General features: G+C 39.6%; 1 protein-coding gene across 2 annotated transcripts in view; it reads right to left on the bottom strand.

Moving 5' to 3' along the window:
- Positions 1–1640: 1640 nt before the first annotated feature.
- CPE (carboxypeptidase E) overlaps positions 1641–12125 on the bottom strand; it is a 122719-nt gene continuing 112234 nt past the window's right edge. For both annotated transcript variants that reach the window (XM_036240725.1, XM_036240726.1), the window contains exons 7-9: positions 9563–9662; positions 4209–4327; positions 1641–2450 (exon numbers count right to left, since the gene is read on the bottom strand). In XM_036240725.1, coding sequence (XP_036096618.1) covers positions 2352–2450; positions 4209–4327; positions 9563–9662 — 318 coding nt within the window. In that variant the 3' untranslated portion in view covers positions 1641–2351. The remainder of the gene's footprint in view (positions 2451–4208; positions 4328–9562; positions 9663–12125) is intronic.

Here is a 12125-nt window from a genome sequence, read left to right as displayed (position 1 = left end):
AAGTGAAACAAGCCAAACAGAAAGACAAGTATCATATGATCTCACTTATTTGTGGAATATAATGAACATAACAGTCTGAGGAATGGGGTAGTCCCAGAGACGTGGAAGTGGCATACAGACTAACAATCCCCAGAAGAGGGGGTGGTGGGAGAGAGATAAACCACAGAACTTATATGCATGAATGCAGGAACAATGGATAAGGACAACAAAGCTGGGGACAGGGCAGGGAGGGAGGGGGAGGGGGGAATCAGTGGGGGGAAAAGGAGAAACATCTGTAACAAAAATTAATTAATAAAAAGAAGTAAATGTTAAAAAAATAAAATACAATAAAATGTAAATGGAAATAAAAAAAAAAATCCTCAGTTCTCAGTTCTGGTCCAGAAGATGCTGCAGGATTTTGTCCCTGTCCACTTTCCCGGCCTTTACTCCCCATCTCCCTCATCTCTCTGCCTCAGTCCTTCTGTCCTTCTGTTAGCCTTCAGGAAGCCATGTGTTTTCCCATCACATTGCCTTTGCACCAGCTCTTCCTTCTATCTAGAGACTGAGCAACTTAAATTAGACGGGATGATATGGCTCATCCGGAGTAGACTGTTAGATGCTCACCAAAGGCAACATTCTCCCCACCCACCTTGGTGTGCTGCTGAACTACATTTCCCAGACTCCATTGCAGTTACTGTGGCCAGGGAATACAATTCCAGGCAATGTGATGTGAGCAGCAAATATACCACTTCCTGGCCTAGCCCCTAAGGGCATCCCCCACATGCTCCTCCACGTTCTTTCCTCTTCCCCGTTGTCTGCAGTGGAGATGACCAGCACGCAACTTTGACGGCCACATGCAGAAGTTTGCTCATCTTTTGTCAGAATGGGCCCCAGGATGACTGCAGAGAAAAGCCATCTCATCCTTCTGTCTTCTGCTCAGTACAGGTACCTGAGTAAGAACTACACTTCTATTGTGCTTCAGCCATTATATATTTGGGAGTCTATTATTAAAACAGTAACACTATTTATTTTTTAAATCCTGTACCTGAAACATTCATCAACCATACCAACATACACACACACACACACGCACAGAACACCCCAACACTCAGTCTCTCTGTACTGCTCACACCTATCCATATTTTAGGTCTGGGCTTGTATGCATTCCAAGGCCATCCCTGAGCCACCTCATCCAGTCCAACTGAAGTTGCTCTGACATTGCCTTTCTCCACACACTATTCTTTCCAGTCATTTTACTCATCACGGTTCATAATTACATAGTCATATGTACTTGTATATTTAAAGTCTGTGGCCACAGCTGATCCATAAGCTCCAAGTAATCAGAACCTTTGTCCACTGCAATTATATACTCGGAGCTTGCGCTGTGTTGGCACACAGTGGCCAGTCACTGCATTTACAGCTGCCGAGGGCAGCCCTGGCCGGTTTGGCTCAGCAGTTGGAGCATCGGCCTGTGGACCAGAGAGTCCTGGGTTCGGTTCCTGCTAGGGGCATGTAACCAAATAAATAAATAAATTAAAATAATAAAACTGCAGAGGGTGGATGTCTGACAGGCCACTCGCAAGGGAATACTTTTTTTTTTTATCACGAGACCACAACTCTAGGCCAAAATCATCAGAGAATTAAAGTACAGACCATGGGGATATTTTTTTTAACCTTTATTCATTTAGAATGCAATTCTGGGCCAATCTACAACCAAGAGAAAACCTTAAACTTCAAAGCAGTGTTAACAGGCTGAATAATATAGTAGTATAGTCCCTACATGTACAAGCAAGAAGTCCATTTCCATTCCCTGCAGAAAACCTCTTGCTGAACACTTACATTTTCTTCCCATCAAAAAATGCATTAACAAGATCATGCTTATATAGCTAGTCAGCACAAGAGACAAATGACAATTTATAGTGAACTATTTAGGTCTTTCAATGTAGTGCTCACAACTCCAAGCTGTAGCTTTTGACCTTTCTGATGGCATTCATTCTGTGACACTGTCACCAATTACATTAAAAGGATTTCATTAAATTTTAAAAGCTGGAATGACTCAAAAAGTTCTGCATTGTAAATAACACAAGGAACATTGCATTTAAGTCTAAGGTGGCCAGATCATGGAAATCTGTTCTACAATCCTTTGTGTAATGTATGTAGGAAAAAGAATGTTATATAAGAGGAAATAGACCAAGCCACTGTATTTTTACCTAAGAGTCTAATTATTTATTTTAAGTAATGTCTATTAATATTTAAATGATTAAAAAATAAGTCAGTGTTAAATATTAACTGCACAAAATCTAAAAGAAAACAGCCACATTACATCAGACTACATTATATAGACAGAACAAAAGCAGCTAATTAGACCCTTTTTAAAAATTTAAGGTTTCTGACATCATTTTCCACCATTCCATTAACTCTTCCTTTTCCTCTTCTTTCCTTTCAGAAAATGACTCCAGTTCAAAATCAACCTGAAAAAGAAAATCAGTAATATACTGTTATCAAAGCTGAAATAAAAGAAAAAAAAGAGTCATCTCAGAGCCTTTAGGATAAACTCAGTCTAGCCACTTGAATTAAAATATACCCTTAAACAAATCTCATAACAAAAGATACTTTCAGGGGGGAAAAAAGAAAACAGTCAAAAGCCATTATGTTTTAAATATGCTTTGATCTAACAACTTTGTGGAATTATTTAAAAGCAGATTATTTAAAGCAGATTACATAAAGGCAGTCTTTAGCAAAGACTTGAGTAAAGCCAGTAAAAAGATGTAGTTTATAATTAATTTTCTGCCTTCGAATATTCAGTGAGCTTCCCCTGTCAAACTTGACTTTTCTCCTGATAGTTGGGGAATACGTAGTTTGATGCCCTGGCATCTCAAACCATAAGCACCTGCTTTCCAGAATCCTGAATCTGCTAAAGAAACTGATAGAAGCACATACACCCCAAACTACCACATAAGCCCATGGCCCAGGAACTCAACTCTCCTTGGGAACTAGGCATCCTCATCAGGTCCATGGAGAATCCATACACTTCTGCATAAAGGATATTCAGAGTATGCTGCCCACAACCCGGTCCTCCTCTGGCCCTCTAGGGATCTGTGCCCCGTTGCAGACAGAACCAAGAGTTCCTTAATGTGGCCACTTAAGCCCCTGGTCACTGAGGAAAGTGGTGACACTCACTCCCTCTAAAGTAGCACATGCTAGAAAGGTTAAGGATTGAAATAACTAAAACTTTCACAACCTGTTTCTGGGGCTACATTTTTCCAGATTTCATTTGCCCAAATTTCCCTCCTGATTTTAATACATATACAGCTAAGTATACTTACACACACAATCAAAACCAAAGCACCATTAAAAACTCAAGATATTTGTTTACAAAACCCAAGCATTGATACTCCAAAAACATAAACAAAAGTCAAATAAATTATTTTCAAGTAAGTCTTTTGATTAGAAATCCTGTAAGCCACGCCATGGTGTTGGTAATGGAATACAAAGGTAAATCCTGCTCCAAGAAAAGATTTAGTCCAATCATCGTCACCTTCCTAACAAAATAAATGGTATCTGCTTTAATCTAGTTTTTGATAGTAGAGGGTCCTACTCATAGTATGTGCTTAATAAATGTTTAGTTAATGCCTAAAATTATCTTGCAGGCATAATATAGTTTTCCAAATATTCACTGACCACAAAGTATTGTACTAGGTACTAGAGATAAAACAACAGATGCAGAAGAGGGAATGGGAGGAGAGGGAAGAGATAAACCACAGAACTTATATGTATGTACGCATAACCGAAGGACATAGACAACAAAGCTAAGGATGGGGGGGGATGAGGAGGAGGGTGTCAATAGGGGAAAAAGGAGAAACATCTGTAACAAAAATAAATTAATTAAAAAAACAATAAAATAAAATGATAAATGGAACAGAATCTCATTTAAATTGAAATCAATGCGGCAAAAAAGTTTAATTTTGTTAGGTTTCATTCAATTTTTTATAGATCTTGTCAAAATGACTGAGAAATAATAACAGAGCTTCATACTGAGTGGTATTAAACCAACCAATAAGTCCTTGGTTAAGTTAACTTTGCTAGGACTCACTTTTCTTATCTGTTAAATGGGGATACTAACAGTATCCAGCTTATAATGTTATTATGAAGAGTGAAGAAAAGTCACTTAAGTGTGCCTAGCGCACAGAAGTGCTTAATAAACCTTAGCTGTTAGTGTGATTACTTACTCCAACAGCAGGGCTGTAAGGAACAGCTACTTTCTTTGTTATCGCCAGATAGCCTGGAGCCGAGGCTGTAAGTTTATAGTTTCCAGGAACAAGCAGCCTCCAGTAATCACCATCCTTTGCTGTAAAGAAACAAAATGTCACATCACAAGGCACTCATGTGAAATGCATAGTTATGCCAACTAAGGAATGCCCACTATACCTCAGTTCAACCTTTTTATCCCCATTTTTTTAAACTCATCTTGATTGTTTAATGTATTACAGATGTCCTCCCTTTCCCCCCCATTGACCCCCTCCTCCCCAATCCCATCCCCCGCCAGCCTTCCCCACACTATCGTTGGTGTCCATTGGTTATGCATATATGCATAGAAGTGCTTTGCTTTATCTCATCCAGCCCTCCCTCCTCCTTCCCTTTGAGGTTCAGCAGTCTAACAACCAATTTGTACTTTTTTTTTTTTTTTTAATCCTCACCCGAGGACATTTTTCCATTTTTTGTTCAGATAGAGTCGGAGGGAGAGAGAGGAAGAGAGAGAGAGAGAAACATCAATGTGAAAGGGACACATAGAGTGGCTGCCACCCACACAACCATCCAGGGCTGGGGACAAACTGCAACTGAGGTATGTGCCCTTAGCGGGAACCAAACCCAGGTCTCTCCGGACTGCAGGCCAACTCTCTAACTGCTGAGCCAAACGGTCCAGGGCCCAATTTGTACTTCTTAATTCCTTCATGCTTCACCCATCCCCCCAGCCCCCACCCATCTAGCAAGCAACAAAAAGTTCTCAGTATCTATAAATCTGTTTCTGCTCTGCTTGCTCATTTTGTTTGTAGAGTCAATAGTTGATAGATATGTATTAATTGTCATTTTATTGTTCATATTTTTGTTCTTATTCTCCTTCAAGAAGACCCTACAACATTTCATATAATACTGGTTTGGTGGTGATGAACTCCTTTAGCTTTTTCTTATCTAGGAAACTCTTGATATGTCTATCGATTCTAAATGATTGCTTTGATGAGGTATCACCTCACACCTGTCAGAATGGCCGCCATCAACAAATCATCAAACAACAAGTGTTGGAGAGGGTGTGGAGAAAAGGGGACTCTAGTACACTGCTGGTGGGAATGCAGACTGGTGCAGCCACTATGTAAAACAATATGGTGTTACCTCAAAAAATTAAAAATTGAACTGCCATTTGACCCAGTGATCCCACTTCTAGGAATATACCCTAAGAAACCTGAAATACCAATCAGAAAGAGTGTATGTACCCCCATGTTCATAGCAGTACTATTTACAATAGCTAAGATCGGGAAACAACCCAAATGTCCATCAGTAGACAAATGGATCAAAAAGCTGTGGTACATATACACAATGGAGTACTATGCAGCTATAAGAAAGAAAAGATCTCTTATCCTTTGAGACTACATGGAGGGACCTGGAAAGTGTCATCCTAAGCAAAACAAGCCAAACTGAGAAAGACAAGTATCATATGATCTCACTTATTTGTGGAATATAATAAACATAACAGTCTGAGGAATGGGATAGTCCCAGAGATGTGGAGGTGGGGTCCAGACTGACAATCCCCAGAAGAGGAGGTGGTGGGGGAGAGATAAATCACAAAAGTTATATGCATGTATGCATGAACAATGGACATGGACAACAAAGCTGGGGACAGTGAGGGGAGGGAGGAGGAGGGGGGAATCAGTGGGGGGAAAAGGAGAAATATCTGTAACAAAAATAATTAAATTAATAAAAAAAAAATAGAAAATAAAAACTAAATGATTGCTTTGCAGGATAGAGTAGTCTTGGTTATAGGTCCTTGCTTTCATCACCTTGAATATCTCTTGCCATTCCTTTCTGGCTTGCAAAGTTTCTTTTGAGAAATCAGCTGACAGTCTTATGGGAGCTCCTTTGTAGGTAACAAACTGCTTTTCTCTTGCTGCTTTTAAGATTCTCTCTTTGTATTTAACCTTTGGCATTTTGATGATGATGTGTCTTGATGTGGTCCTCTTTGGGTTCATCTTGTTTGGACTCTCTGTGCTTCCTGGACTTGTGTGTTTCCTTCGCCAAGTTAGGGAAGTTTTCTGTCATTATTGTTTCAAATAGGTTTCCAATTTCTTATTCTCACTCTTCTCCTTCTGGCACCCCTATGATGCGAATGTTGGCACACTTGATGTTGTCCCAGAGGCTCCTTACACTATCCTCATTTTTTGGATTCTTTTTTCTTTTTGCTGTTCTGATTGGGTATTTTTTGCTTCCTTATATTCCAAATCGATGCTTTACTTCTTGGCTTTACCTACTCTATTATTGATTCCCTGTAAATTATTCTTTATTTCAATTAGTGCATCCTTCATTTCTAACTGGTCCTGTTTTATATTGTTGATGTTCTCACTAAGTTCCTTGGAAGTCTGCTTAAGTTCCTTGAAGGTCTCACTAAGTTCCCTGAATGTCTCACCAAGTTCCTTGAGCAACGTTATAACCTGTGTTTTGAACTCTGCATTATCTGATTTATTGCTTATCTCCATTTTGTTTAATTCTTTTCCTGGAGTTTTGTTCTTTTCTTTCATTAGGGACATGATTCTTTGTCTCCTCATTTTGTCTGCTTCCCTTTATCCCCATTTTTTAAGTAGATGTTAATGGAATGTAATAAAATTTAACTAAAGAAAGAGAGTGAAAACCTCTAGAGGGCATCAGTTCCCATAGCAATTTTACAGCTATGAATGTTAAATTGTCTATAAAGTTCCTAAGATAATAACACTTCATAATCACATCAGAATAACACAAATAAAAATATATACACAGTCCACAAGTGGTGGGGTCAGAGCATCATTTCAATTCTTGCCATGTATCTTGCTGGGTGAAGACCTAATGGTCTAAGAGTCTAGATCAGTGTATCACATTGTGGCCCAAAGACAGTCTCACCAAAATCCCTGAGGCACTTGTTAGACATTTCGATTTCTAAATATTCAAAATATGTCAGATTGCCTTCTAGGAACTATATTTTCATCAAGTTCTCCAGAGAATTCTTAAGCAGAGTTATGTTTCTCACTCTCTCCTCTCCATATATCTGGAGTTCCTTCCTAACCTAGATTAGCTTCCACGACCCACCACTGTAAATAGTCTTACGCATATGACTTCAACTCATTTGCTTTTCCCGCCTGGTGATACATGCCTGGCAAACCACCAGCCCTGGTTAACTTCCACCTCTCTACTCTATGCCTCCCCCATGGGGCTGAAAGGAGCTAGAGAAAGCACACACCCATGGGGATCTGTCTCCCACAGCCTTACATAGGTCGTGGGGCTGCCCTGCCTTCCTGCTAGCCCCTCCCTCACTAGTATTTCACTCTACGAACTTCCTAGATCAGTGCAGATTACTGAGAAACTTGTCGAGATGCAAATTCTAATTCACTAGCTCAGGGGTGAGGCCTCAGATTCTGCAATTCTAACCAGCTCCAGGGTGATGCTCTATTCAGCTGCTGGTAGGGGGCCAAACTTTGAGCAACAAGGTCTGGAGGAACAGTTGACACTTCTTCCTGTTTCCTAACACCCTCAGACACCCTCTTCTTCCTCCCTCTCAGCCCAAGCTTTACATCTGACTTCACTGTGAAAACTGAAACAATCAAAAACAAACAAGTCAGAAGTCCCCACCCCCATCTCTTCCAATCCTCCTCTAGACTCCACATCTCCTTGCAGCTGGAGCCTCATTTATCTCCTTTGCTTCACAGCGAAATTCCTGAGAAGGCTTGTCAGCACTCCCCATCTCCAAGGTCTCTTACCCCTCTTGGACCTCCCCAGTCGGGCTGTCACCACCCGACCGAAACAGATTTCGTGGAGCTTCTCCACACTGGTTCATTCACAAGGTTCTTCTTCCTTGACACTTTTTGGCACTCCTCCTTTCCCGAAACACTTCCAGGCTTCCAGGATGGCGCCCCGAGGTTTCTCTCCACCTTGGACTCCATTGCTCATTCTTTCTTATTGCCCTGCCGTCAAATAGCTGGAGTGTCCCCAAACCCACCCTTAATGTTTATTCCTTTCTACATATGTTTATTCCCTAAGTTAGATTTCACTAAACGTTTCACATCACAGAATGCAGAGAAACTAAGATTGGTAAGGTGCACTAGGGTTAACAGACAGCAGAGGTTTCCTGGGGCCAGAGGGCATCAACCCCTGGGCGCCGCCTACAAAAGCCTACTTCCTAAAGGGCTAAGGGGGCAACATCTTAGCACAGATTCAGGTATAAGTTTGGAAAAGTGTGCTGGCACTTAGAGGGTTGTTGATAAGTATTTGTTTAATAAATGAATAGCCCAGCCGGTGTGGCTCAGTGGTTGAGCGTCAACCCAAACTCCAAGAGGTCGCCAGTTTGATTCCCTGTCAGGGCACATGCCCAGGTTGTGGGCCAAATCCCCAGTAGGGGGCATGTAGAGGGCAGCCAGTCAATATCCTCTCTCATCAATATTTCTATCTCTCTCCCTCTCCCTTTCTCTCTCTAAAGAAATAATCAATAAGAAAAAAAACTATATATATATATATTTAAATGAATAAATGAAGTTTGAGAGAATAAATAATAAGGATATTAAAAATACAAGTTATAAACGTGGAGGTTAAGAAAGTGGTTTGGGAAATAAGATAAAAATTAATTATAAGGCCTTGAAATATGTAAAGAGCTTATAATGAAAAAGATATTAATTTGGTTGTTGAAAAGATCCTAACAAATGACAGTTAAACTAAAAGGAACAGACAGATGTTCATTCACAGGAATAAGTCAGTTTGCCAGGAAAATACATCATTTTGTCCAAACTGGGAAAATTGAAATGTGGTTTAAATAACAAAACAACTAACATCAACCGCAATCCTGTAACACTGTGTTTAACCTTGAATAAATCTGGATTTATTACAGGGATTAAATGAAGAAACGTATGAGAAATCCTAGACACACAAGATGCTGGCAGTTATCTTTTTCCTACTCTTTTCATTCCCTCCTGAGGTCCTCCAATGAACAGCTTGTTAGCACCTCTTCTCAAGAGAAATCAGAAAGACAAGTATTTCAACACTAGCGAGTTCATTTTCCTGGACCTCAAGGACACGGAATCTCCAGGGGCGGCACCGCCTCACAGCTCTGGATACCTGAGGAAAGGGCGCCACCTGCTGTATCCCAAGTTCTAAACGCAGCTGCCATCCTGACTGACAGACTGAACTGCTTCCATAATGAGAATTTAACTAGATCAAAGCTGGGAGAGAGACAGTGAAGAGAGATGGGGCATTTAATTGTTTTGCTTAGAACAGCATAAGAATTATAACTGTGATAATATTGCTCCTGTGTATAACATTAGGGCCTCAGATCCTAGCAGAGAACAACACCCACCGGATGTAACATCGTGGTCTATTCCTTCCACTGAAATGGTTGCGTTGGCAATTGGGTTACCTTGAAGGTCTCGGACAAATCCTTTAACTCCTCGGTGTACCTGTGAAGGTCAACAACAACCAAAATATCTGTATTAGAAATGAGCTGAAAGTCCATCTCATATCAAGCATCTCCTTCCTTTCTAGCAAAATACTGTAGATTCCCAAAAATTGTTCAAAAGGCCACCGAATGTTTTGTGCACTCTTTATTCTTCTTTTTCTCAAGTGGACAAATGAGACGTAATCCCTCCAAAACTGAGTCAAAGAAAGACTTTGAAGTACCTTTTGAACTACCAAAACAAAAAACAAACAAATAGAAAGTCCGTCATACCTGTAAAGGAGTTCTGGTCTTAGCACATTTCATTCCTTTTTATTTAAAATCTGCTCACCTGTGAATATCTTATATGGTCACTGTCAGTTAATAAGAATATTACATTACAGCCTTTAATACTGTGGCATCAAACCCATTAACAATATTATTTTGGTTGACAGTAAGTGGCATAAAAGATTAGTGAACTTCAATAACTCACAACTGTACTGAGAAATAAAATGGAAGAGTTGTTATTGAGAATAATACCCTCGATTTAACTTGCAGTCATCGACTAACTATTGCAATGCAAACTACAAAAACAGTTTTATTTTTATTTATTTATTTTTCTTTATTCAGGTTTGATATTTTTTTGCCTACTCAAACATAATAAGTATTTGTTGGGCAAGTAAATATTAATTCTCTCTGCAATCTATACTCATTCAAAACCATTTTTATATTACCTATTTCTGTGATTTGAAAGCAGGGTATATTCTCCTGATTTTTCATTTTTTACCAGTAAATTAGAAGCTCTATTACTGAAAATACGTGGAGTTATCAACCAGTTGGCACTTGACATTGGCAAAAGGGACTGTTAAAATATGTTTATATTTTTAAATTTTTGGCCAATATTGTTTATTCTGACTATTGTTCTCACCAGTTTTTTGTTTCTTGAGCAGGAAAGTGCCCCAGATATCTGTTCTTAGAGAGATAATTTTATATTATCTTTTGTTTATATATTCTTTTTTGTTGTTACAGATGTTTCTCCTTTTTTTACCCCATTGACACCCTCATCCCCATCCCCACCGCCCGGCCCCCGGCTTTGTTGTCCATGTCCATTGGTTATGTGTACATGCATATAAGTTCTGTGGTTTATCTCTTCCCTCCCCCACCACCCATTCTTCTGAGTGTTGTCAGTCTGTACCCTACTTCCATGTTTCTGGGTCTACCCTATTCCTCAAACTGTTACATTCATTATATTCCACAAATAAGTGAGATTATGTGGTATTTGTCTTTTTCTGCTTTGCTTATTTCACTTAGGATACTTTCCAGGTGTCTCCATGTCATCTCAAAGGACAAGAGGTCTTTCTTTCTTATAGCTGCATAGTACTCCATTATGTACATGTACCACCGCTTCTTTATCCATTTGTCTACTGACACGTGGGCTATTTCCAGATCTTAGATATTGTAAATAGTGCTGTTATGAACATGGGGTACATATATTCTTTCTGATTGGTGTTTCAGACTTCTAAGGGTATATTCCTAGAAGTGGGATCACTGGGTCAAATGGCAATTCAATTTTTAATTTTTTGACATAACATCATAGTGTTTTCCATAGTGGCTGTACCAGTCTCCATTCCCACCAGCAGTGTACTAGAGTCCCCTTTTCTCCACACCCTCGCCAACACTTGTTTGATGATTTGTTGATGGTGGCCATTCTGACAGGTGTGAGGTGATACCTCATTTGTTGTTTTAACTTGCATCTCTCTGATGATTAATGATGTTGAGCATTTCTTCATATGTCTCTTGGCCATTTGTATATCCTGTTTGGAGAGGCGTCTATTCAGCTCCTCTGCCCATTTTTTAATTGGGTTCTTTGTCTTCCTTTTGTTGAGTTGTATGAGCACTCTCTATATATTGGAAATTAACCCCTTATCTGATATATCATTGGCAATTATGCTCTCCCATACAGTGTGTAGCCTTTCCTTTTTGATGATTGTATCTATTGCTGTGCAGAAGCTTTTGAGTTTGATGTAGTGCCATGTGTTCATATTTTCTTTGGTTTCTGTTGCCTTAGGTGATGTATCAGTAAAAATTCTGTTGCGTATGATATGTGGAATTTTGTTGCCTACATTTTCTTCTAGGATATTTATGGATTCACAGGACACACTGAAGTCTTTTATCTATTTTGAGTTTATTTTGTGTATGGTGTAAGTTGATGGTCTAGTTTCATTTTTTTGCATGTAGCTGTCCAATTTTCCCAACACCATTTATTAGAGAAGCTGTCTTTACTCCATTGTATGCTCTTGCCTCCTTTGTCAAATATTAATTGAGCATAATGTCTTGGGTCCATTTCTGGGTTCTCTGTTCTGTTCCACTGGTCTATATGTCTGCTTTTGTGCCAGTACCAGGCTGCTTTGATTATAGTAGCTTTGTAGTATTACCTGATATCTGGTATTGTGATCCCACCTACTTTGTCCTTCTTTTTCAAGATTGC

This window comes from Molossus molossus, unplaced genomic scaffold (assembly GCF_014108415.1).
Source record: "Molossus molossus isolate mMolMol1 unplaced genomic scaffold, mMolMol1.p scaffold_m16_p_4, whole genome shotgun sequence".
Classification (NCBI taxonomy): Eukaryota; Metazoa; Chordata; class Mammalia; order Chiroptera; family Molossidae; genus Molossus; species Molossus molossus.
This window is presented reverse-complemented; position numbering and strand designations above follow the sequence as displayed.